Below are 23,726 nucleotides of genomic sequence, written 5' to 3'. Positions count from 1 at the left end.
CATGAGGCCAAAGTTTTCCTCTTTTATTCAATAATATAAAATATTATAATGCAAAACATTCCTGTGTCTGGTTTACAAAAGACACCATCAGATTCTGTCTGCAGTAATGACAATCATCACAGCGCTTTGTTACAGTTATAAGGCAACATCGTAACACACAATCAGTACTGTATGTGCAGCAGCAGTATAAATTATCTTTAGGCTTTCAATAAAAACACTCACATACATCTCACAAATATAGAGATCCAACAGTAAGCAATCAGTGCATTCTTACTATAGAATAAGAACAATCTAAAGGTCAGTAAAATCAGTTACTGTACACTTTTTGTTTTGTCCATGAAAAATTAGTCTGCCTTCAAAGTCCATTTCATACATGAGAATCCAGATAGCCAGCCATTAATATTTGACTGCAAACACTGAAAGAGAGTGAGAGCCCTCTCCTCTCCGTCTGAACTCTGCAGAGAGACAATTTAATAACTTTGAAGTTGACTCAACTCTGTAATACTCTGGACACTTTAAATGCACAAGGCAACGCTGGGCTCATGTCCTCAGGGAAAATGTGTAACCTTTAAGTGCCTGGGTGTGGTCACGCTTCAAAAGAACTGTAAGAAATAAAGCAAACGTTGGTTAGTTACAGTATCTATGTCAAATAAACTGTGAGCACTGCAAAGCATGCTCTAAAAACGTGATATTTAAAGTGACTTTTCATTTCTGGGGAATATTTATTTTATGCTGGCTGAATTGTATACCTATTGTGCAGTCATTTATTTGCTTTTATTTTAGAAACTCTAAGTCATAGTGAAATTTCTCCAAATTTTAATGCAGTGGTTCCCACAAGTCATTATGTCCACTCTGAAAAAGTGAAAACGTCTGAAAATCTAGTTAATATCATCTGATTGAAGTTAGCTGCATGTTTTCAGACAGCAAATCAAAGCATGTGATAGTTTTTTAACAGAGCAATCAGTACAGTGAGGATGCCAATCAACCAAACACATCAGTCAAATTCAAAATACATCAAAGCCCATCTGCTGAGTTCACCTTGTGTCCTTTGTGTGTGTTAAAAGTGAAAGTAATCGGTCATATCATTGCCCATAATGATCTGGTGTATTAGATAAGCATGATGTAAACTTTGGGAACCACTGTATTAATTTAGTCAGACAAGAAAAGAGTGGACCCAAACAGTCTTTTTTTTTTTTTACCCCTCTCTTTTCCTCTCTCTTTGGAATTTGGAAATGGACACCGTTTTCTACTAATTTTATTTTTGTTACCAAGTAAACAGTTCAATCTTACAAATTGGATTTTTTCGTTCTGGATTATGTTGAGGGAGATCATTAGACCATCAGGCTAAGGCTTCATTCATTGGAAATCTACATGTTTTATTGGCATCCAGCTGCCACAACAGTGTAAAAGCAGATTAGTGTTGACTCACCTGAGTTCCTCTTTTAGTCTTTTGAGTTTATCAAAGAGTCGATCATTCTTGACCTGCATGGGAGCGCTAGGCACAAACCAGGCTGCGATGAACTTGCATATGACGACGACGTGCTGCAAGCAGAGAGGGAAATGTTGGGAATGTAATCTCCTTTTTTATTTGTGAAAATGTGGTTTCATTAAAGATGAAAAAAAGTCTTCACACTAGATTAGGGACTTTGTTTTTTCTTCTCGTTGATCATTTCTTGTCCAGCACTTTTCATCTGGATGCTTTTGTGAACATTTCAATGTAGATAACGCTCTCTGATTTTGTTGTAGCCTCAATGAATGTTGTGAAATGTCAAAATAATCAAACAGTGAGCTGTGAGGACATTGTGTGTGTGTGTGTGTGTGTGTGTGTGTGTGTGTGTGTGCACGTGTGCACGTGTGCGTGTGCATGTGCGTGTTGCAAACTGCTCAGAGAAATCAGTGCAATAAGAGGCAATGAGTGGTTTCTTGTTTGGTCATGGTTAAGACTTACCTCAAACAGGATGACAAATGCAAAGCGCACAGCCAAAATGAGCCAAAACTGTGGAGTAAAACTGTAGTCCTCATTGCTCCTGTAGTCTTTATACCTTTGACGACATACAGACCAAAAAAAGGATGTTATCTCCCTTATCAGTTGTTTTTTAAATCAATCACACAGTGGATTATTATGTGTCCCAGCTCCAGTAATGGCCACAGACTTTATTTATATAGCACTTCTATTACACTGTTTGCACAGTAACACTAACAGTGCAATACCAGCAGGATGTCTGAGTGCACTGTGAGCACTGAGAAGTTATCAACACTGGTGGTGAGCAGGATCAACGCTTTCGACTCTGTCGTTACTCAAATGACATGTTTTGACTTTGGTTTTTCCTGACCTAAATACCAAAGTAACTCTTGAGCTGACAAAACAAATAAGAATCAAAAAGAGCAAACCTGCAGGAGGAGACATTCATGCCACTCGCAGTGATCATCTGATTTGCTGAAAACTCTTTTGCTATGATCTCGTCGTCCATTCGTGCAATGGAGAGAGTGTTGTTGATGTATCCCACCATGCAGCTTGAAAAACAGAAGCATATATACTTAAGCTGAGTGTTGTACACAACATGACAGAACATAAACATTTTCCAGAAGAGTTCTCACTCCATATCTGTTGCCGTGCCGTTGGCACACGGACCATAGCGGTAACGGTACACCAGTCGAGGGATGAAGTCTGAAGACACGCCAATGACCAGCCCGTTGGCAATGACTGCTAAGACACCAATTGCCTCTAACACGTCTATCCACACACCTGAGGAGAGGAAACACTGATGTGAGGAGAGTGTCATCTACAGTATAAACATAAAAAACAACACTTTAAGTCTCATTTTTAAAGGGACAGTTCACCCAAAAATACATTTTGTTCCTCTTTCCTGTAGAGCTATGATCAGTCGAGACTGTTTTGGTGTGAGATGACATCCCGTCGTGTTCTGGTTATAGTGCTGATTATGATCTTAGATCGTAATGTCAATGTCAATGTCAGCTTTATTTATATAGCACATTTAAAAACAGCCAGTGGCCAACCAAAGTGCTTTACAGTAAAATGGTAAAAACAATAAAAAGAATAACAAGTAGATTTGTTTATTGTCTCTACGGTTACAGAAGTACAATCATATGAAATATTTTTGTTAGAAGCTCTTCAATAGAAAACAGTAAATGGTCAATATCAAACACACATAACAATAAACACAATAAAACATAACAAAATGAGCATTAAGGAAGTAATAACAAATATGTTTTTGATATACATATAACCTACATTCAAGGCAAAGCTTATAGCTCAGTAAACACCTTTTGTTTGGAAGTTGTTTTGGAGCATCAATCTGTATTGTAATAAAGTAGGTTATTTCCCAAAGAACGGCCGATGTGATATGTTACTTTAAATGTTGCTGCCGCGAAGAATTTTGGGACAGAATTCTCTCCTTTCCTTTGGTAAAGGATGCTCCGGTGTGTCCTCTGCTAAAGACGATAATAAAGGAAGCACTGAAGCACCTTTTCTTATTGTTAGGAGAATTGAAACAGCTCTTATCATGGCAGCCGCTCAGATACTTCCTGGTTATTTCAAGTTAGGAGCCTTCCTAAGCAAAAAGGACTATTGGACTGCAGCCTTAGGTCCCAGGTTTCCCTGCTGATCAGGAGCTATTGGGTGCAGCTGTGATGCTCTTGTCAGCTGCTGGTGATCAATCTGGCTGAGAGGTTTTATTGTGGGGTTGGCTTCTTTCTGCTCAGTTGGTTGTGGGTCTACAGAGAGTCAACACCTTCAGTTGGCTTTCTGTGTTTTTTTTTGTTTTGAGTGGAAGTTTGAGTTAAGTGTGTGTTACAAATGTGATTCTTCTTTTTGCTTATAATTTTGCTTCACACCTTTTCAGTGACTCCCACTTTATCATTTTGATAGAATCAGTGGCTGGCTGTGGGGAGTTTTATTCCAACGCCACCTTCTAGAAACCAAAGGGCCCGGTTTTGCTTTCACCCTCTTGTACATGTCAGTGTTTTAGTAGTTTCCCAAACTGCAACCCATGTCTTTCAGGTTTGTTTTCTGGAGAAACAAACCAAATGGAACAGATGGCACTCGGCTTGTGGTGCTCAAAGTGAAAACAACAATAACAACAACAACAACAAAAAACACTTAAAAGACTCAACAACGTCTCTTTTAAGAAATCATGAAAGGGACTCTCAAGATAATCCACAGACCTTGTTGTGAGCAGTTTCATGTTGGAACTACTTTCTCTTTACCAAACTACACCCGCCAACCGTATCGCTATCCATAAAGAGGCGTGCATCTACTGCTTTCTCACCTGGCACCACTGAACTAGTATCACAAGCTGAGCAGCATCTAGTTCCATTATATTGGAGAGAAGGCAGACATCACTATAGCCAATATCTCCACTCAGCAACTCACACCAAAGCAATCTAGACTGATAAATAGCTCTACAGCTAAGAGAAAAAGTAGGTCCCTTTAAAAGTGGTGCTCACCAATATCGTTGGTTTTCTTGGGAACCAGTCTGCGCTCCAGGGTGACCATTTTAATGGCATCCAGGCGGATCTCAATGATGTTATTAATGAGGGCAAGCAGAGGAGCGAGAGGAAACGCTGCCACAAAGATGGTGGTAAAGCTGAACTGGATCACTGAGGAGAGAGCAAAGAATGACATCATTCACCAAAATCAGCCCTTTACTTGTCTACAGTTTTTTGTTAATATAGCATTTAGTGAAGCACATACCCATCTCCAGGAACTCATGGAACAGGCTGAAGGAGTCGACATCATTGAGACGGTAGTTGCTGAGCCAGTCTCGAAGCTTGCAGTTATCACACAGCTCCGCTCCGTGTTTGGCCTCTGATTCGTCTTTCAGGTAGCAGTGGGCGCATTTCCTCTGGAGCTTGTGGGTTCTTCGTCTCTTCAACCACCTGCAGAACCACCTGATGAAAACAAGACACAGCTTTTAAAATATTTACAAGTGGATTATACAGGACGATGTGCAGTATTATTTACAATTCTGATTTATACTTACGGGCCAGTGAACTCAAAGACATTGCTGATGGTTTGCTTGAGTACCATTATAATCGCCATCTGGATGAACAGGTCTGTGAGACATCCACTGGGATGACACTGCACAGCGGACACAAACATGTTTGGAATGCAACCAGATACAAAAATGTAAAAATAGCAATTTTGACTTAAAAATAAACATTTAGTCTTTCTAAATGACATACATAATTATGTGACTCACCTCCTCCAGCCTCCATTTCCCTGAAATTCGGACATAACCACCAGGATGGCCATTTATCCTGTCATATGTGTTACAAAAACAAGTCAGTATTAGTCAAGTTAGGACACAAGGCATTAATAAGTGAAGACAATCAGTCAATTTCATTTTAATTTAGGGTCCTTTAAGTTATGGCAATGTATTCTGTGGGTTTAAAGTCTACAGCTGAGTGATGCATTTGAAATTCTATCAATAAGAATACTTCTTTGACACCGATATAGAACATATGACACCACTAAAAAGTGAATCAGAAAGTGAATTAGGTGTGGACGGCATGGCCCAACTCTTCTATCACGGTATAAGTGATATATCACAATACAATAATTGTTTTGTAAATTCAATGAAGACATGGATGAAAACATCCATGCACTTTATTATATTTAATTATCTTCTTCTTTTAATTGTAACTACCATATGAACAAAAAAAAGCGAGTTAATAACAAAAGACTCAGAACAGTGAAAGGAAAATTCTCTCAAAACAGAAGCTTCACAGTTCCTGAGATCAATCATTTCTAGTGTCACAGATTTCTATATTCAAAATTCTCTCATTCATGTCTGCATTATTCATGTCATTTTGCAAAGCCGCTGGATTCATGGGAAAAAAACTCAGCCCTGATTTGCTCCTGTGGTAGAAACAGTTTTGCCAAATCCCTTTTGGTGGGCACATTTCTTGAGTTGCACAAGATATATATTGCCAAACCCTAATGTGAATATTAAATCATGGACCAGCCCTAACAGAATCCACCAGGTCTTACCTGCCGAGAAAAAACGCCACGTAGAAAAGGGAGGAGAAATAGGTGAAGAACTGGAAGGTGAACATCTTGACGGTGAAACTCTTCTCTGTGGCAGCAAATGATCTTGTTTCCTCTGTCGGAGACAGAATTCATGTCAGTGTTGATGCAGTTCACTGTTTGGTCAATGGATGGCACAATCTCAAACACTTCAGAGAAGCCCTACTGTAGAATTACAACTGAATAACTTTTATTATATGATTACCTCTATTCAAATTTGATTCATGTAAATAATGCTTTCAGAAACTTTTCAGCTTTGAGAAACTGTAATCAGCACATCACATCTGAAAACTTCAAAAGAACAGAGCAATCATAAATCAAGGTGTCTACAGGTTTTAAACACTAACACTCCTCTTATTATTCATTTGTAAAGTTCAAATTTGTTTTATTTAACCCTTTGTGGGTTCTGACTTTGCTCCACATGACATGGCCAGCAAACCAGATAAATACAAAGATCCTTTAACCCCGCTTATATATTTACACACACTCACAACGCTCTGCGCACAAAATGCACTTTTCAAAATTAAAATATTATACATTGATATTATTTTCTGCTTTCACTGAGATTATTTTTTTTTTCAACCAACACCTGTTCTTATCAGAAATATCAAATATTCATTCCTTTTCAGAATTTTAACCCTTTAAATGCCAGGTTTTTGTCATGATGCCACTAGCAGCAACATTGATTGTGACAGTGGAAATAACATTTATTTTTTCCATATGTATGATTACAAAAAAATTATGTCATCTGATGGAAAAATCTAAAACTTACAAATTCCAAGGCAAAAGCCCAGAATGACACACTACAATATATGTTTTTATGCTTTGATGTCAGTGGGCTCAAACATTTCAGTTTGAATGGGTTTTTCTTAACTGTATGAATGTAAAAATTTAGTTTCCACAGTATATTTTAGACTGATTGTAGGAGCTGAGCTGGAAATTCCAAGATTAAACAAAAATACAAAATCTTGCCAAAATGTATGCCATATGCATGAACACAGCCATACTTATCAAAAAATGAAACACCCTAAAAAACAGTCTCTAAGGGTCAAAATAGCTCATATAGTCATAATTATCTCCTTCTCCATCTCCACCCTCGGACCGCCCTCTTTCTGTTCCTCATGTTCCACAAGTTCAGTTAACTTCCTGTCATGCATCACCTTCCCTCTACTGTTTCTCATGGAGTTTCCCTGCTTTGACTTTACCTCCATCTGATACATAGCTTTATAACTGCCATACATTTCCCCAATCAGTGTATGTGGTGACCCAGTTCCAAAGTCCAACCTGAGAGCTGTTGTTTGCACATGTCCTTCATATAAGAAATATACTGTGCTTGCTACTACAGTTTGTATATGTAAACTTTCCCTGAGCAGTATTTTATTTTTAAGATTTTTGGTTTTGCCTGCCATAGTTTTTGACATGCCGATCTGCAGTTCACCTCAGAAAATTGAGAGGTGGAATATATTTCCAGTATAAGACCTGACTTTGTGTGAACAAGTATCAGAAACACATTGTAGTGTAACTAGTAGCCAACCATTGTCTACTTGTGTATATTTTGATCCAATACCCATGTGTGCAAAACATGTTTTTTGTTTGCCTCTCTACATATTTTCTATCCTTATTTATTCTATAATTATTTTGATTTATTTAATTACCTACCTTTTCCCTTTCCCCACCTATTTATTTGTTCATTCCATTTTATTTCAATTTTATTTATCTTTTCAAACCTTTGCTTATTTATTTATTTTTCAATTAGAAGAAATTACAAAAAAGAAATCAAAAAGAAAACGAAGAGGTTTACAGAAATGGGTCAAAAAGTCCACTAGAGCCTTCAAATATTTTTCATTTTCTCAAGGAGACAGCCTAACACTTGAATGCTTTAAAAAATCACACAGATAAGTGTATAAGTGTGTAAGAGGGGACTTTAGACCTGGGTTGCCGTACACAGGACAGCTATCAGTCTCTCTCTCTGCCACCTCATCTTGTGTTCCAAACACTACTTGTTATCTGTCTGTAATCTGTCTGTCTGACCTGCTTCCTATCTTATTAGCTGCCTCACTGCTGGGAAAAAATACAAGCGGAGCTGCTTTCTTGGGAACCTGGTCACAACACCCCATGAAATGACTTGTTTCACTGTCGGAATGTTATCCATTCAGTCCGATAACAATTTTTAAGTCTAGAAGAGCCACACAATTAAATCATTTTATCCCCATTCATGTTAACGAAAGGCTAACTGGATGTTAGGCAGCTTGGCTGTCAGAGGTCTCTAGTGTGCTTGTGCTATGTGCACAAAAGAGAACCGCAGTAATGAGTACTAAAACCTGGAAATCAGTTATCATTTCAGCACCTTCCCTCATCTCAAAGTCAGCGTGTTGTTGAATGGGTTTTTGGTTAAAAGTCTGAAATAGTCTCTCTGAAGAGACTTTTACATTTTGTTCTATGCCATTATGTCAAGTAAAACGAACTTTAATGTTTCATAAAATAAATGGCTAAATGAGACTAAGAGGGTCATCACACCAAACCGCAACAAACACGGTTTTACAACCTTGTAGTGTTAGCAACGCAACCACAGTGTAGTTTGTGTACAGCCAAACTTAAGCTTTTTATTTCTAGCGATTGCATTTAGGCTTCAAAAATCCAATGGAAAAATCCCATAGGCTTTTTGACGAGGGAACCAGGGCAACATAAGCTTCCACACTGGTGTACAGAAAAACGTCATCCCTGGCACACTCTGTAGATGCGTTCGAAACCGTTCCCTGTCACAGATATGGTGCACTATATAGTGTGTGCCATTTTGTAGTAGTGTTAAAATTCTCAGCAGTTAATTTCATTCACTATATAGTGCACTATAAAATGCCCACAATGCACAGCAAATTTGAGTGTACATGCGATGTATCCTACATTTTACTTCCGTATACCACAATGCAATGCAGTCATGTATATCTGGAGGAAGAAAATTCCAGCGTAGTGTCTGAAATCTTGTTCAGTTATTTCCTATGTAGTTCACTATCTAACACACACTACATAGAGAATGGTGTGAGTGAGTGAGTGAGTTTCGGTTTCGAACACAACTCATGATGCGGAAGATCTGGGTGCTTTTATGCCCGGGAAGTTGAACTTTTTTGCTTCATGAGTCACCGAGCAACTTTCATGGGAATAAATGGGACCCTCGCCTGCAAATTTGTATCCAGTTCCCTTCATACGTCCGTGAGGACTCCCACTCACTATGCAGATATGAAGGGCTCATTCTAAGCTAACAACGCACAATGATGCTAACTTTCAGGTAATTATACACTGGTGAAAATATAATTATGAATATTATATTCAATTTTTGCCAAACACCCCCCTAAATCCTACACACTGGACCTTTAAGCTAACATTCAATTCTCCCAGGAAACATGAGTGGGATATTAGTGTTGCAGCATCTCTTCAAAATTTAACAGAATACTAACTGTACCTATTTCACAGAGCTTCATGGCAACAATCCTGTTGACCTGCAAAGACAAAGACATCGTCAGAGTCACAGAGAATTTCTTTAAAAGGAGACAGAGATGAACATTTAGAGACCCGCGTACCCGTGTCATGACAGTGATGATGAGGTAATGGAGGACAGCACCCAGCATCATTGCTCCACTATTTGAGTGGTTGCTCAGAAACTCCCACGATCCTTCAGCCAAGAGCACTGCTGCAATCACCCTAAACACCACCAAGGCGTGTGTCAGGCCGATGATCACCAATATCTGAGGAAAGACAATAACAACAAAAAAGCCTCACTCATTAGTAACGCTATACGTCATGATCAACTACTACAAGTTCATATACCATCCGCAAAAAATAGCAGAAGACAATGAGCAACTTAACCAAAACTTACCTGAAAAATGAGCTGAAATTTTAAAAGAAAATGTACCAAATTTTTAAATACATCATTTTTACATTTTTCCTAGTTTTTTGTGATGATTTTGTAATAATCCCCAATTTTTAAAACTAATTTTCAAGTCATATTTTTGTCACCAAATTTCTTGCAATTTGTGTGACATTTCTTGCCAAGTTTCTCATTTTTTCCCCATATTTTTCAAAGAAGTCAAAGCAATTTGCCCAGGTTTGAAAGGGTTAAATAGATTTTGAAAGGCATCGGAACGCAGCACAAGAAAACTGATATGGATCCAGGTTCCAAAGGGTTAACCTGAACTCTGAAAATGTACACACAACTTACAACAACAACAACAACAATGTAAAGAGCGTAATGACAGGTCACCCACCATAACTGTGACACAGATCAGCACCAGAGTGCTGCGCAGATAGGAGTGCTTATATTCTTTTGGTTGGCAGTTGACGTTGTTCACAATTTCCAGGATCAGTTCCTCCTACAGTCAAATAAAATAGAGGAAAAAAAACACAAACATGTATTCTAATGATCACTGATCAACGCCTATCATCAGTGAAATGGGATGTAATGCATTAGGGTGATCATACCTCCTCCTCACACCAATCAGACACTTTCCATTCGCACACATAGGAAGCTCGATGTCTCTTCCAGAACTCCAAAAACAGTGTTGCTGTTAAGGCGAAGGACTTTCATGAGTTCATAGAGCCAACTGTGACCATTAAAAAAAAAAAAAAAAAAAAAACTCCATTGTGGTAGTAATGTCTTTTGCCACTTTGATAGAGGTGTAAGATAATATCGATATACTTGAATATTGTCATATTATGTTTTGTGATACTGTATTGATTCTTTAAAATACTATTTTTTTTTTAATTAATAATATACATGCAATATTGTACAGCCAGTACTGCTCCCACACCACATACACTGAAATGGACCCGTGCAAGGTCAATATCAAAATGTGCAATCTTATTACCACAGTGTGCTATATCACAATGTGCAATTATCCATGTGCAATTAGTGTAAAGATTTTTGTTTAACTGTTGAGTTTTGCATCTTGCATCTTTTTACCTTATTTATCTTGTACATACTATGTTTTGATATTCCTTTGCTGCTGTAATAATACAAATTTCCCTGTTGTGGGACTTATAAAGGATGATCTTATATTCATTGTTATATTCACTCCAGTGTAATAGCATAATACTGGTGTAAACACAAAGAACATGAGCCTATCAAACAGGCAGAGTCTTAAAAATCTGCAATATACTGCCTTGCTTACAGCATGTTAATATGTTGTAATATATTGAATTGTAGCCCCTGTATCGTGACACATTTTCAATCACCAGATTCTTGCCAATACACAGTCCTAATCTGGTAGTAGTTTGAGATTAAAAGTTTGATATGCCTTCATTAAGGTGTAACATCAGATGAAAAAACGTTTTTGCCTTATACACACATTTTTGCTTTGTGTTAGAAGGCCAACTGACACAGGGGTTAGTTGCAAAAAATAGACAGCAGCAGAAAATTTAGGAACTGATTCCTACTTCTGTGGTTTTACTGTAAACTGCTCTTTGTGGTAAATTACAAAACTCATAATTTAACTGGTATTATGAGGGGACTTCCATTCAGCTGGGCACAGTTTGTCCTGTAATACAAACATTTTTCTGATCTTGACACATTCTTTCTCTTTCTGTATCTCACCCCTCCCTTACACACTTCCTCTCATACACTCATGTAAACACTTCATGAAGACTTGAAGTGGCCATCATTTTGCCTGAATCTCTATTTTCTCCAACAGTAATGAATTTTATGTGAGAGGAGTTTGGAGTGACAAAAGACTATAGATGTTCAAAATAAAAAAAAATATGTATATATAAAAAACTGAATAAGTCAGTAAAAGAGCGTTTAGATGTTCTTATAGATGACTGCTTGACCACTCCCACGGCCAGATGGCCTGGGCTGATTAAGATGTGAGAAGCCAGGACGAGTAGGTTCTCTCAGTGATGTGGCATCTCGTTGGCAGTGCATATCTAAGTGATCATGAAACGATTAGGCAGTTGGATGAAATAAATGGGAGGCAGATAAAAGACTTGATTGTGCAAGTTGGCCTGTAAAGCCAGAAATGTTTAGGCAAATGTACAACTGAATTGGAAAGGGAGCTCTGCACCCTGATTTTCAGTTATTTTGATTAAATGTGCCTATTGCATTGGTTTTAATGGCTATGAAGCAAAACTGCATCTGCAGCAAGTATCATTGCAATAAGGGACAGCTTGTTATTTATGAGGGGGGAGGCATGTCAAATAATTTCTCAAGCACTGGAAATGGGGTGGTGTTTTATTTTGGCTTAGGGGAGAGACACATAACTTTAAACGATTGTATTTTGATTTATTTAAATACCCTCAGAACCACAAATCCTGCTTGTGGGTTTGGAAGGCATGTTTTCTACAAAAACTGCCAAAATTGCACAATTTATCATAGCTGGGAATTATAATAACAGAATATTTAAGAGAATTTGCATATTTGTAATGGTCCTGCACATAATTTGTAGAAAGATTTTGCATTTTGCTAAAGGAATTGGCTGATTGTTTTGGTGATGACTCTAACTCTAGTGCTGATTCTTCTTTGCTACGACTCCAATACTTCCCACATTTGGTGTGAATATTAAAAGAAATATGGTTATTTCTGGGGTTTTTTGTAAAAAAAAAAACAAAAAAAAAAAAAACAAAAGTCACTTTTCAGCCAAACCCTTCTTCTAATAAATTAAGCACAGTCCCTAAATCACACTAATCTATCTTAAACAGGGATCTGAATGTTGAAAACACAATTATTTCTATCAACACAAGAATAATGAAGTCATATAGACAAACAAACTCACCCCACACTGCCATGAACATTGCAAAGAGCACCGTGCCATTATTATCAAACAGCTGGCTCACCTGTTGGCAGAAGAGATCAGCAGTGAGCACAAACACACAAACACACCATTCAGCTGTCCACTGGAAATGCACTGATGTACCTTGGCATATGTGCAGGTATCGGAGAGCTGCCACACTTTGCATCTCTTGTCACAAAGGGGACACATGACTGTGTCAGCCTCACAAACCTCCTTTCTACAACACAATGAGCTCTGTTTTTATTGCAGTGTAAGTGCTGTTTTACAACAAAGATACTGTGATATTGTGGAAAAAACTTACATGAGGGGCGAGCTGTTGAAGAAAGCAAGGCCATAAAGGAAGACAATGACCCCGATGAGAGCAGGCGGGATGAGCAGATATGTGTACCACCCCAACCACAGGTAGTACAAGGCCACCTTCTCCCCAAAGTAGTTCCTGACATGAGAACACGTACACATACACACAAAAAAATGTCAAAAGGTTATGCATATATGGTTACCCATACAAAACAGACATACATTGTACACATGATATATATTACATTTACATTTACTTCGGTGTTTTCTTAACCTGTAGCCTTATTCCCAATGTTTTTGTGTCTAAAGTTTTCCTCTGTTGAAAAAGAGGGCTGTAGCTGAAGCGGCCATAATGTAATCCCCGCAGGCAATTACATCAATTACAATTTTTACGTCCACTAGTGCTTATTTTTACCACTGACAGAGGTAGAGTATTATCATAATTTTCCAACAACATCATCCCTACAAAGAAAAAAATGTTTATATTGTATATGTATATATGTGTGTGTGTGTGTGTGTGTGTGTGTGTGTGTGTGTGTGTGTAAGTGTATATACATATATATATATATAAACTTTTTGCTGGTCTGGTTGGTTATTGTGACCAATTTTCAGTCAAGAAGAAGTCTTGTTTATGTTTTTTCAAACGCTTCCCAGCACTCCTCCCTTCAATTCGCACTAAGACTTAAGGTCATAATTTAAAAAACAACAACAAAAAAAAAAAGCAAAAAGTGACAGAAATGTTTAATTTCTCTGAAGGTTCTTTTTCTAATGGCGTCAGACACTTCTCATAACAATCTGAGTCTGTCAATGCCAATAAAAAGAACTTTTAATAGATGTAATTTGACCTTGCACACTTGGTCGTAGAGATTACATCGCGGCTGCTGCGGCTGCTGCAGTCGCTCTCATTCTGCACCAATTTTAAAAACTGTAGTCTCCATTAGTCACTTGAAACAAAAATGTGGTAAAGTAGGAATTGAGGATGGAAACCAAGGTTTTCCTCTAAGAACAATTTGCAATACTAAACCAACTACAAAATTGTACTGTCAATATATAAAATCTGTACAACATTGGCTTTTATCACGTCATGCATACTCAGAAACATGGCATACAAATACATAGGGCTCATAAATTCAATACAATTACAAAATGAATGCTCAGAGATTTTGTTTTTCATACAGGTGTGTTTTAGCCTACTGCTGTTTAAAAAAACAATAATTTTTAAAGTACTGATTTTGACCACATGCGATGTGATGATGTACAGTCTATCTTGTCACTATGTTTTGCTGATAATGTGGGTGGTATAATAAAAGGCTGAAATTGCAGTCACACAGCCTACACATTAACATGAAGCAAACCAAAGGCATGTTTGCTCTGTGTTTTGCTTTTTGGACTCAGTGAACAAGTGGATCTAAAGACTAAAGCTCTAATCTGCTTCAGCATTACATACTGTGCATGATTTTAAACAATGAGTCCAGACAATGCCTGCACCATGCGTGGGTGATGACATGTTTGACATCAAAAACAATAATGCTGCAGTAAGTGCAAAAAAAAAGAGAAAGCAATAAGCAGGATAATGAATAGGCTGTTGTGTTGCAGTCCAAACCTGACGGCAGTGATGGGTTGCCCTTGGAGACAGGCTGTCCATCGTGCCCAGCTCTCCTTCAGCTCTCTCTGTTTCTTTTTCTGAAAGCAGAAGCACAACACAAACACAGACACACACACACACACACACAAAAAAAATCAAAAAAAAAAAAAAGAAATCAACATGAAGAGGAGCTCTGTAGATACAACATGCACTCAAACAGAAAACAGAAGCTTGCAATGTAAAACATTTAATATATTTTGGTTTTTTTTAAAGATTATTTTGGGGGCTTTTTACTTTTATTTGATAGGACAGTGATAGCAACAGTGGGACAGAGAAGGGATGACAATCAGCAAAGGGCAGAGTTTGAAATCAAACCTGCAGCTGCTACAGGACATGGCCTTTGGACATGGCGTACCCGCTGTACCAGGTGAGCAACTGGGCCCCAAATCTTCTGATTTTTAATATACAATAACAAAACATGCAACTTTAATGCTGCTTTATATTTTTTATAATCTTTGGACAGGTATTTATGATTTAATTTCCTGGACATTTATTCTGGAGGAAATATCTTCAACTCCCACGGTTTTGTAATGTAAACAGAGCACACATGTACACGCTCACAAGTGCACATACAGTACGTGCTAATGTATGTTCACACACACATGCTCACATATTCCCAGCACTGAGTGACTCACTGCATTAATATGACTCTCGTCGCATCTCAGCGAACAAATACTTTTCTGGCAGCAATGTATTGTTTTGGTACACCGCTGCCAAGTTTCACGTCATAATTTTTGACGCTCTTTAAGAAAAACAAAACACTTTAGCAGCAACCTGAAGAGATTTATCAGTAGATACTAGTGTCACTATCTTTAGCATGAGAATGTGTGGCAGTAAAGATACTGCTTTATTTGTATCATTCACACCCTGATTCAGTCTACTGTTTTCATTTTTTTTTATTTATTCACGCAATCTGTTTAATCAGCAGTTCCTACCCAAAATAATATAATTACCAGGCCAGACACGGTGACAATATTGCAACCTGTGGTAGTGATGAATCACAGCTGCTGTGCAAGAACAAGGCTTATGCTGGATAAAAGGATTTTTACCTCATGTAAGCAGAATCTTGCCTCAAAAACCTTCATCTTCATAAGATCCCGCAAACCCTCTGAGAAGAACAACATGAAAAATTAGAATCAGAATCAGAAAAAGATTTATTGTCAGGTATAGTTAACACAATACGAGGAATTTGTTCTGATGGGTTGGTGCAACATAAATATAGAAAAAAACAGATAAAATAGAAGATACAAATATAAAAAATAAAATATAAAATATAAAAAGTACGAGTCCAGTAGTGCAAAACAAAACAAGTAACAAGTAACACAAGTAACAAAACAAGTAACACAAGTAACACAAGGTTTTCTGAATAGGACAGGGACTGTAAATACAGTCAGTCTTCCTCACCTCCTGAGCGTATAGGTGTGTGATTCAAGATGAAGTGGACGATCCTTATCCTGAAACAAGGACAAGCATCACTTATAAAGATGAACTATGAAAGATGAACTTTAACTATTCAAATACTGGTCAACCGAAATTAGTTTTTCAGGGCCGATACTGATTATGAGTAGTTTATCAGACCGATAACCCCTATTTGGAACCAATATTCATTTACAATAAAAATGAAAATATTTCTGTCAATACTAAGAATTTGGAATATAACAAACTCCAACAAAAAAACTTTGTTTAAATGCCTTTAGTAAATTTTTAAGCAACACCCAAACCTTTTATTTATAAAGTCAAGTGAAAATTTAAATTAAAATGATAATACATTTTTTTAAAAAAAGCTTCCTGAGGTTTTACAAAGTAAAACGTCTTTCCATGCTGACACTTTTGTTGCACTTTTTAATTAATTAATTTCATCGGCGAGCATTAAAATAAAACACTGATACAGATAATCGGCAAAATGCCAAATATCAGCCCCAATAATCAGCTGCTAAAAGGCTGCTAATCTGTTGGCCCCTACTTTAAAATATTGCCTTTTAGTGATGATAAAGACAAGAAGGACTTCAGAATATCATATTCGTGCAAAACCACAGTCAGATATTTTTTCCATATCACATATTTAGAGAAAAATACTTCAAATAGCATTTTTGATTGTTTAGAATACCAAAAACAGCAAGCAAATAGCAACATGGTTTACCTGGTGCTGAGTGGTACAATGTTCTGATCTGAGCTCCAGTTACAGGCGTCTGACACTTTGAGCAGATACCTGTACTTCTCAAAAATTTCTTTAGGCGCTTGAATCCCATAGAAGACGAGATCATCATCTATAATTTTCTAACAGGGATCAATAAAGACAAGATTAATGGAAGAATCTTGCAACCTTTCCAACAGTAAAGGCACAATTATTTTGCGTGTGCTTGTTTTATTAAAGACTTACGGTAACTTTCAAGTTCTTTTTTTTCAGTTCTTCAATGTATTCAGTTTGCTTCTTGAACACCTCTCTTTCCTGCTTATCAATTGTTTTGGCAACCAGGACGTAGTCATATGACAGAGGCGTGTGCTGCGTGACGTACATCATATGGCAAAATCAGACATTATATGTATCAGTCTGTGAATTAAGGAGGCCTGGACTGTTTAGCATGCTGTTAAAGTGGAAACATTAAATTCTTACCACAGGTGGGAGTGATGTCAGTTCATTGCCATTCTCTCGCACCACTCCCATTAATTCCAGTAATTCAATACTGGGCTGTGTAGCAAAATAGTGAGAGAAGTTAAAATATGTCAAAGTCCACACATCATAAATAAAATATTTCGGGTTTTTTTTTTAAGGCAGGAAACCCCAGGCTAAAAAACTTTCGTGTACTTGTCAATTTTGAGATTTTGGGCTATTGTGCTTTCATAACATGTCTTCTTTCAGACTAGAGAAAGGAGAACATAAAAAAAGAGTTTATTTGAGTTCAGATTTCTGTTCTGGAAATGTATGCAAAATGTACATATCTTATTACATAACACTTCCTTTGCATATTATAAACTTGTAATATAAATAATTGAAAATAATTGTCTTAAGGTAAGTAATCTGCTACGGAAGTTTTATGGTGATAATGCTTTTTTTAAAATTATGATTATAATTTTTAATTTGATTTATGTATGTATTTATTTATTTATTATCTTATGTATTTATGTTTTTTTTACCTGAATCACCTACAGGGTCTTATTTTTGGCCTTCAAATGTATGAAGTGTTACAATTCATATCTTAAAAGTTTGTTATTTCTAAATTTGTATTTTTTTTAATACTCTGAGCCAGAAATCTTCACTTCAGTAGCACCTCATAACTTTCCAGTGTTATTCCTATTTTCATTCTGAAGGTTTTCACGGAGGGGTTTGTTGATATATTATCCATAGCCTGATTTATATATTTGTTCCCCCTAAAAAACATGGCAGATATTAATTTCTTATGGCTGATGGTAGTCTTTTCTGATATATAAGATCCCCTCTGTAGAAATATTTTACTTTAATGTATCAACAAAATAGGAATTTTTAAACCTGTCTTTAACCAGAGTCTATATTTTTGTCCTGGAAATTTATTCTAAGCAGCACACATAATGAGATTATGTACAAGCTGCATATTTAAACATAATATTTCAGATACCCTGCGATACAAAAAATAATTACCTTAATGTTACTATTCTACTGGTTAAGTTAATAATCTTAGTTACAATATTTGTACCCTATTCACCTGAAGTTTCTTCTTTTTTGTCTAAAAATGTATAGAATTTCACAACTCATCCCATTTTCTCTAAATGAGCTTATTTTTTCATATTCGGAGCTGGAAACCTTCACTTCAATAGCACTTTCACACACCAAATTTTCCCTTTTCGTTCATTTTCTTTTTTTTTAATATCTACATTCTGAAGGTTTTTATGGAGGTTTGTTTATATATCACATGACATTGCAATTCATATGACATTTATTAGACATTACAAAGAGATATCACCTCTGAAAGCCTTAATGTGTCAACAAAATGAAAGAAGAATTTCGAACTTGGCTTTATTAGGGGTGGGGGAAAAATCGATACAGCATGGTATCGCGATATTTTGCATGGCAATTTTGTGTCAATACATGGCAACCATACATCTTTTTTTTTTACCATATAACTTATTAAACTTTTGGTAGCCTATCAGATCAATAAAATCATTTGCTTTTTCAGTCCACTAGATATATTTTTCTGCAAGAAAAATGATTAAAGTAAAAAAGACTTAGTATGTAAATCAACACATTAATTTACGTAGATAATGCCACTTGCATATTTAAACATAGCATTCCAGAAATCTTGTAATACAATAAATAACTGTCTTATAGTTCATCGACTGGGCAGGTTTTATGATAATATCTTTGTGTCACCTGGGGTGTCTCCTCTGAAGGTGTAAGTGACAAATAATGATTCTATTTAAAGACATATTTGGTTCCCACAACAACAAGCTTGTGAAATCCTGCAGAAATGTCATCATTTAACCTTCAAAAGAATCCTGTTTAGCTGTGACGTAGGGGGTGTGACAGTGAATGCCACTGAGGTGATCCTGACTCACTGACAGAGGAGATGGTTAATCTCACCTGACTGAACTGCATGGCATGTGGACATACTTTCTCACATTCATGCCAATCCATGCTACTCAGGGCAGTCTGCACACTGATACTGTACATGTAGGCCAACACACTGAAGGTGTGGTAGACAATACAATCAAAGCGTTGTGGCACCAGTGGAGACACAATTACACGCCATCCAATGATAAATCAGGTTACTCTTAATTTGTGTAAGGGTGGGCCTTCGCTGGAGTAAGCTTCTGTTGGATCTACTTTGTCTTACAAGTGCAGGATTGGTGTGAAAAACGGCAAACCCATGATCAACATAACAAAAGCTTCATCTGGCCTCAGATCAGCTCCAATTATGTATCTATATATGTTGTTATGTATGAATAAGATCACCTACCTGCCTCCTGTGGACGGGCATGATGCTGAATGCAGATGCGACTTCCCGGATTTAAGAAATAAAAAAAATAAAAGCTTCAGTCAATGATCCCGGAGCGTCTCTGTCAGCTCACCGATATGCCCAACTGTAAAATGACATGAGTGCTCGTGAACAGGCAGTAGGCAACTTCCGTACTTCCTCTAGGGACAAACGTGTTTTTGTATTACAAGCTAAGGAATGTAAAAGCGACTCTACCTGTTGCTGGTGTCACAGCATTTACCTTTGTCTCCTCCACCTTTATCTTTTTCCAGTCAGATCAACGGTGCTATCAACACAAACACACAAACAAACAGGATCTGCTGTGTGTTTCGCAGAAATAATGTCGATACGGCTCGTCAGGTGCGATGGAATGGCATTATTTCTGCTGCCTCCTCCTCGCTGATGCAAGATGACAAAATTCACCACTAGATGGCAGCAGCGACCTCCGATCGTCAGTGAATCATCCTACGCACACTCACTCAGCAGACTGTGACATTTATCTGAAAAAATAAATAAAAAAAGACTAACACTTGTACACTTTGAGTCATGAAATTACACCGTGAATGCATCTCCGCATCTATAATGGAGGCTGAGCACATCCATTACTTTTCACAGATGAATAAGTCGTGACTGATCAAACCGACATTAAAAACAAAGTGAAAATGAAGCCAATTTGTCACTTTGTGGCATACCATGAACTCTGTGTTCAACAAAATGGTTCGCTTCTGTTGTACAAGAACTATTCGGCAAACTGCAACAAATTACTAAATATAGTAAGCTATGTCTTCAAAAAATGTAAAAAAAAAAAAAAAAAGTCATGGTAAAGTGTGCCAAAAAAAGATAGGCAAAAAAGAATGTCCCAAAAATATAGTTAAAATTATCATTATTAAATATTTAATTTTTTACAGAATTATAATCATCTATCCTTTTTTGCTCAAAAAGTAATTTTCTTCTTTGTTTTCTTTTTTTGACAAATTTGTACATAATTTTTCTTGTGCTTTTTATTTTTTTTATTATTTATATTTTTATTTTTAAATGTATTTGTTTATTTATTTTATTTTTTTTTTGATGATTCTGGGGTCATATCTTCTTGTTAGGTTGCGCACTGCCTTTTTCAAATGTTTTTGAAAGAAATCAAGCCAATTTGGGTTTCAAAGGGTTAAGGCTGCAGCGGCAGGAGTTCAAGTCCAGCATAGGGCCCTTTGCTGAATGTCTCTCCCCCTTCATTTGTCTCTGACTCTGTCAAATCAATAAAACCATAAAAAGGCAAAGAAATAAACAAACAAACACACACACAAAACTAAATCCATTATAAATATTAGCTTTAGTGTTGGTTAACTCATTGTTAGTTGCCATTAGTTTAGCTGTAAATATAGCCTGAGCTAAACTATTACAAATAAACTCACCTCAGTAGTTGTTCCATGGTGAAATCTTGATTCACTGAATATGTAAGAAGTATTACTTTACGTTTATGAAGATTACCAAGTGTCACAGACAGCATAAGGCTACTATAGCTTTCTAAGTTGATGCTTCAGCAGTTTTATTTCTCCAAGTTCCCTCTTTTTACAGACAAAAAATGTGCACATATACAGGAAGTACCACAACAAAGGTCATTAAACAATTGCTGAAGTTAAGCAATAAAAAAGTAACAATATTTGCCCCACTGCAGCTAAGTTTTTTATTAGGGGAAAGTAACTGTGTAGGCTACTAATGTACAATTTTGAAAGTAGGCTATTTGTCCTACTTGAAAATGTCCATTTCATGCGCTTTATGTCACTCCATTTGAGCTGGTTGCTTTTCTGATAGAGGCTACCACTGTATTATTATATATATACAAAAAATGCTATATGACCAACCAATAGAATGAGATTTTGTGTAACATATTAAACAATTCAACAGTATGTAAAACAATTAAACTTTAGCCATCTCAACTACTTCACTAACATGCTTCCTGGTGCACAAATAGGCCTGTATCCAATAATGATTAAAAAAATGTACCCTCCAAAAAGTTTAATTCTCTTAATGAGTACTTTAAGTATATTGTCATGTTACTGCTTTTACTTATATGCTATAAAAATAACTTTTAATATAGGCTTCTTGCTTTTTGAATGTTGACTATCTGTATATTTCCAAGCAGAAAAAGCTTTCAAAAAGCCTTTTCTGCTTGAAATTTTAAAGTTGGAAGTTTTTTTTATACACAGGAGGCCTACGTAATATTTGTGAGCTTATGATGTGTTTCTATGTAGGCGATGTCTGTATGTGTGTAGTTGGTTTTTTTTTTTTTTAATTATCTTACATGTGATTCCCATTGCACTCCCCTGTGGACCTATTTCTGTTCCCTATCCTTTCTCTTGTACTGTGAAAAAAGAAAAAGAAAACTAACATGTCAAACGGGTGGCCCTCCATGCCTTGTTATTAAAGGGCTTCACCATTAGTCGTGGAGACCTCGGAAAGCAGTGCACACCCAGGAGAACCCACATGTCAGGCAGCAGAGGCGATGTGAGGCTACAGAAAAAGTGGTCTTGAAAATAAGCGGCTGTATTTCTGTCCCCGGCCACACCCCACAGAGGAGGATCACATAATTACACCACTACAGCTCTGTGTAAACCACTTGAAGGGCGACAGAGGGGGCCCCTGCGGCTATATTTGACCGGGGTTGGAAGTACAGGGTAGAGAGGTAGCTGGGAGGATCGGGGACAGGCTGCCGATAGACTCTTTCCTGAACTCTCTGTCATAAAGGAAACAAACTGGAAGATAAGCTAAACATCATGCTGAGTTACACAAAACACAATGAAACTCTAACATCCGATGGACAGCTGAAAGATAGACCTCTTGGTCCTGGAAATGTGTCCTCAGCAAAGAACTGAAAGTTTAATAGTTACTTACTATAGGCTTACATATATGTCCGAAGTGTGGCCCGGGAGCCAAATTTGGCCCTCAGACTGATTTCAAATGGCCCTTGGCTTGTCTTTTAAAATATACTCTGTTGTTACTATTTTGATTTTAAACAATTTAAAATTTTTAAACATACACATATAATAAGCAGTATGTCTACCTGGTCCGGTAAAATGTCTACCTCTGTCCCCTCTCATCAAATTCCAACTTAAGGCGCAATGTAAGTGTATGGTATGTTTACCGATATGTTCATTTTTGTTATGTCGACATATAGAAACGTCAAGTGATTGTTGCTGCAAACCAATTTCCCCAGGGTGACAATTAAAACAAATCTATAAATCTGATTAACACAATGGTTAATCAAGCAATACCACTTTGATTTTTTTTTAATTCACCTCACAATAGCAAGACAACCAAACTGAAGTCCTTCACCACATAGGAATACATGAAACACTTTTTCACTTAAAGATCAAATGGTTGTATTTGCAGCATTTGTATGTTTTCTTTAAACATTTTTTTAAAATGGCCCATATGCCGCTGACCCCCATCTATTTTTACATTAATTTATCTGGCCCCCATTAAAAAATAATAAAGACACCCATGGTGAAGGAGAACAACAGAGGCCATAAGCGATTGCGAATGGCGCTATATTGAGTCAGTGTTTGACATGTCCATTCTGGGCTACTGTAGAACAACATAGTGGAATTAGTGAAAGAGGACCTAGTTATTGCTGCACTCAAATGAAATTTCTGTTTAAAGTCATGCACATGAAGTCTTACACTTGGACCTCTCACACAATATCCACTCGCAAGGTTGTGAATACCACATCAGCAGGACTATTGCTACTTATCGTAAACACAGTGAACACAACCCCATTTGAACAAAGCATAAGCCCCATAATATATTCTTTTTTTCAGGTAATTTTTAAATTAATGAAAAAACAATAATATTAAATAACATTTATGCCAATAGATATGCCTAAATCATACACACTGGACCTTTAACTGCGTGAACATGTCAGGTGGGAGACTAAAACCTCTTCACATGAAACACCTTTGGAAAGGCATAAATGAATGTGTGGTTGTTGGTTGTGAGGGAGTTCCCAGATGCTCTGT

The 23,726-nt window shown here is 36.9% G+C and overlaps 1 protein-coding gene across 2 annotated transcripts; it reads right to left on the bottom strand.

The window, feature by feature from the left end:
* Nucleotides 1-2: 2 nt before the first annotated feature.
* LOC121950232 (anoctamin-9) lies at nt 3-21,257 on the bottom strand. Of its 2 annotated transcripts, none has more exons than XM_042496171.2 (26): nt 21,123-21,257; nt 19,933-20,216; nt 19,699-19,822; nt 17,382-17,456; nt 17,148-17,270; nt 16,908-17,044; nt 16,172-16,221; nt 15,817-15,875; nt 14,726-14,805; nt 13,127-13,261; nt 12,949-13,042; nt 12,808-12,868; nt 10,523-10,605; nt 10,309-10,413; nt 9,625-9,789; nt 9,507-9,543; nt 6,014-6,125; nt 5,223-5,280; nt 5,004-5,101; nt 4,715-4,911; nt 4,468-4,620; nt 2,599-2,746; nt 2,392-2,514; nt 1,949-2,042; nt 1,430-1,542; nt 3-602 (listed from the first exon to the last, which is right to left on the bottom strand). In XM_042496171.2, exons 3-26 carry the CDS (start codon nt 19,717-19,719, stop codon nt 587-589), a joined length of 2,337 nt encoding a protein of 778 aa, XP_042352105.1. In that variant the 5' UTR covers nt 19,720-19,822; nt 19,933-20,216; nt 21,123-21,257; the 3' UTR covers nt 3-586. The 2 variants fall into 2 exon arrangements, with proteins under 2 accessions (XP_042352105.1, XP_087936620.1); XM_088080494.1 differs by having other exon boundaries at nt 19,958-20,216.
* Nucleotides 21,258-23,726: the final 2,469 nt, after the last annotated feature.

Source organism: Plectropomus leopardus, chromosome 7 (assembly GCF_026936395.1).
Source record: "Plectropomus leopardus strain MGB_pleo_1.0 chromosome 7, ASM2693639v1, whole genome shotgun sequence".
Lineage (NCBI taxonomy): Eukaryota > Metazoa > Chordata > Actinopteri > Perciformes > Serranidae > Plectropomus > Plectropomus leopardus.
This window is presented reverse-complemented; position numbering and strand designations above follow the sequence as displayed.

Excerpts from the sequence above, each read along its gene's own strand:
- LOC121950232 (XM_042496171.2), bottom strand. The coding sequence starts at position 19,719 with ATGCCCGTCCACAGGAGGCAG. Across the intron at positions 6,126-9,506 it reads CATGAAGCTCTGTGAAATAG|AGGAAACAAGATCATTTGCT; the intron begins GTACAGTTAGTA and ends TGTCTCCGACAG. Across the intron at positions 5,102-5,222 it reads GGAAATGGAGGCTGGAGGAG|TGTCATCCCAGTGGATGTCT; the intron begins GTGAGTCACATA and ends TCCGCTGTGCAG.